The 3513-nt window shown below is 40.9% G+C and overlaps 1 protein-coding gene across 1 annotated transcript; it reads right to left on the bottom strand.

Moving 5' to 3' along the window:
• Positions 1-681: 681 nt before the first annotated feature.
• LOC143857102 (uncharacterized) lies at positions 682-1485 on the bottom strand. Its single transcript, XM_077367375.1, has 2 exons — positions 1437-1485; positions 682-1169 (listed from the first exon to the last, which is right to left on the bottom strand). The coding sequence occupies exons 1-2, from the start codon at positions 1483-1485 to the stop codon at positions 682-684; spliced, it is 537 nt and encodes a 178-aa protein (XP_077223490.1).
• Positions 1486-3513: the final 2028 nt, after the last annotated feature.

The following is a 3513-nucleotide window of genomic DNA, read 5'->3' as shown; positions in this document are numbered from 1 at the left end:
CATTAATCTGTAGGCAAAAAGGAAACTAAATAAACAAAAATTGATCCCACAAAGAAGACAATAATAAACCTAGAGCTCTCCCCATCTGCCCCAACACTTTCTTGGCCAGCTTAGAGCTTAGCTTTTCTACACCATTTGCCCCAACACTTTCTTGGCCAGCTTAGCTTTTCTAACTCTTGATGATTAACAGCCTAAGGTCTTGCTACAATGGGAAGAGAAGAAATTAGTACAAAATCCTGGGTTGAGGGCTTGGGCAACCCGACCCGAAATTTTTAATAATTTTTTAAGTTTTTAAGCTTAAAATCCTGGGTTGGGTTGGGTCGGGTTGAAATCGGGTTGGGTCGGGTCGGGTTGGCAAAAAGGGTTGCTCGGGTCGGGTTGGAACTAGGGTCAGGTTGGGTTCGGGTTGAGTAAATGGTTGCTTGGGTCGAGTTCGGGTTAGCCTCAACTCGAACCCAACCCGCCCGAGTTGCACCCCTATCCAAGAAGTTATGTGTGCTCCCGGAATCCACAAGGATCATAATCGGCATTTTTTTACAAACCCCTTAATACGCATAATTGGGAATGACGGCGAGCCTGTAAGTGCGAACATAGATATCTGTAAATCCGCAGGTGGAACTTCTTCAGGAGAAAGATCAGTATCTTCCATTTCTGCCTCAACCTCGCCGTTATCACAACCTTCTAATAGAAACAGTTGGGGTCACAACGGTGTCCCGGTACAAACTTCTCATCACAGTTATAGCAGAGGCCTTTTTCTCGGCGTTCCATCATTTGTTTTTCGGTGAGGTGTTTGATGGGAGGAAGGCCATTGTTACCATCAAATTGAGGTTTCGAACCTGGCGGTGAAGGCAATAGAGCCAGTTTAGGAGAGGGTCGCGGACGACGGTTAATAGCATCAATCGATTCCTCCTCTAACCCGGTCAACTCAATAGCTTGATCAAGAGTTGTAGGCTTGAGCTTTTGTACCCGTGGTCGAATCTCATCTTTAAGTCCCGCAAGGAACGCACTTATAAAAAATTGATCAGAAAGATCTTCAGTTTTACTGAAAATTTTTTCAAAACGCTCTCGATATGCTACAACCATCCCAGACTGTCGAAGCCTTATAATATCCGCAATGGGATCTTCGCTCACTCTTGGCCCAAAACGCTGACAAATAACCTTTTTGAAGACTGGCCAAGAAACAAGTCCATGAGTGTGCTCAAACCATTGAAGCTATTGAACAGCTTTTCTTTCTAAGTGAACCAAGGCTAGAGCCACCCTTTTCTCCGTATCAATTCCTTTAACCCCAAAAAATTTGTCACAACGATAAACCCAACCCTTTGGATCATCCCCTGCAAATTTAGGAAAATCGATCTTTGCATAATGAGAATGGAATGTACCCGAAGGAGGGGCTAAGTTTCATGGAACAACGATGTCACTCTGATCGACAGTATTACCTTCAGTTTTCGAATAAGTTGGCACATTACCAATGGTTGTCGCAAGCATCGTAAAATTTCTGTAAACTGACTTGTAGTTGAAGCCTCTATTCGAGCAACAACATCCTGCAACTTCGTAAGCTCTTCCGAATGATGAGAGGCGGATTCTTGCAATTTAGAAATTGCGGTAGAATGGAGTTCAATTTCGCCTAAATTTGTTTTAAGTCTGGTTCCATCTTCCGTGATTATCGATACGCAAGCCGAAGATCGTCGGCTCTGATACCACTTAATACGGCGCTTGAAAGAGAGACTTAATTAATCTCACGTTCGGGGAGATATCCTCAAGAACAACAGAAGTATAGGCGAAGAAGAAGATTATTTTCCATTCATATCTTGAAAATGACAATTACATGTTTAATAAGAGATCTCTTCTACAACACTTTCCTACTAAAAGAGAATCCTAATAAAACTAAATAAAGAAACAGCTAATAACAATAAAGATTCTTACTAAATCTCTAAATATTAAATAGTAACTAATAGATATTCTTAGAGAATTAAATAGTAACTAGTAGATTATTGTTAATTATCTCTTCATATCATATCAGGTACATAGAGGGAAAAGATGGAAAGAGGTATGGAGAGGGACGTGAGACGTGGCGAGAGTAAATAGAGATGTGGAGTTAGACTAAGACGTCGCAACGAGACGCCATTAAAAGCCACGTTGGGGCATCTGTGATAGAAAAGGATCCGCTGCCAATCAAAAAAAAAAAAGGATCCGCCTTTAAAGCTTCAACAAAGAAAGAGAGAGACAGAGAGATGGAAGAGATACGACATGTCTTCGGTTAGGTAGAGCTTAGGGAAAAAATCTCTGACAGAGAGGTGTAAAATCAAGTTTTTCTCTTGTGAGGTCATAAGGGGAGATGTGACACGTGGTAGAGTAATAATACATAGTCTAAGGTTATTAAAAACCATATAGATATGAATTATTTAGGGGCTAAATGGTAAAAGCATATGAGAGACAGTGTGCGGGAGAAAAATCGGCAGCTAAAAAAAGAATTTTCTTTTTCCTCTAGCTATATTGTAGTATCTATCTATATCTTCTATAATCTATAATAAAGAGGGAAGATTTCAGGACACGTGTCGGCCTCCCCTCCCACCTTAGTTAAAATGTCTAAAAAAATAGGAAGAAAAACGAAAAAGAAGAGAAAATAAGGCCGGAAAAACTAAAAAAAGAAATTTTGCTCAATTTCCGCAGCAAAATCTCGAGAAAATCTAGCGAGATTTTTGGAGAAGAAAAAATCTCTCCTCTCTCTCTCTCTCTCTCTCTCTCTCCCATATTTTCGGTTCCGGTTTATCTCAACGTCTCCCCCTTCCTCTAGGGCTATATTCTCTCACCTCCGGAGGCCAGCCTCGAGACGCACGCCGCAACCGCCATCCAATAAGTTAACGTCAGCCCCGAAATTTCTGGATTTTTCCCTGGGTTTTGGCTAGATTACAGGATTTACAGCCATAATCCCCGACCGTCTCTCTCTCTCCTCAGGCCCTGCTATTCTTTCGGTGTTTACACGATCAAGGAGAAAGGACCAAGAATCGAAGGTACTTCTGCCCTTCTTCTTCGTTGATTTTTTCTGTATTTTTTTTTTTTGTTCTAAAAGAGAGGGAGGACCAAATTTGGAAGAGGGATTTTCTAGGAAGGAGGGAATACACAAGGACAAATAAGTATTACACAAAGGGAAAAAGAAGGAGATTGGTTTTTCCAAGTGTTTTCTTGGCAACTGATTTGCTTCCTTTTCATGTCATTTGAGCAGCTCTATTTTCATTCGGGCAACTCAGACACCAATCACACTACTCTAGTCATTCGAGCAACTCTTTCTGCATTTTCTCTCCATTTTCAGGTAACCCATCTATCTAACACGCACCTCGGGCTGAACTTTTTGTTAACCTACACCAATACTGAGTTTTGATTTCATGCCGCAATTTCTAAGACAAACCCATGAGTTGATTAATTTTTCTTTATTTTCTATTCTTTGTTTTTTCCCCCAATTTTCAGATAAGAAATGGCCTCAAAATGTGACTGTGGATATGTGCTTCATGTACC

Source organism: Tasmannia lanceolata, unplaced genomic scaffold (genome assembly GCF_043159265.1).
Source record: "Tasmannia lanceolata isolate RefF3 unplaced genomic scaffold, GAP_Taslan_0.1 ptg000024l, whole genome shotgun sequence".
Lineage (NCBI taxonomy): Eukaryota > Viridiplantae > Streptophyta > Magnoliopsida > Canellales > Winteraceae > Tasmannia > Tasmannia lanceolata.
This window is presented reverse-complemented; position numbering and strand designations above follow the sequence as displayed.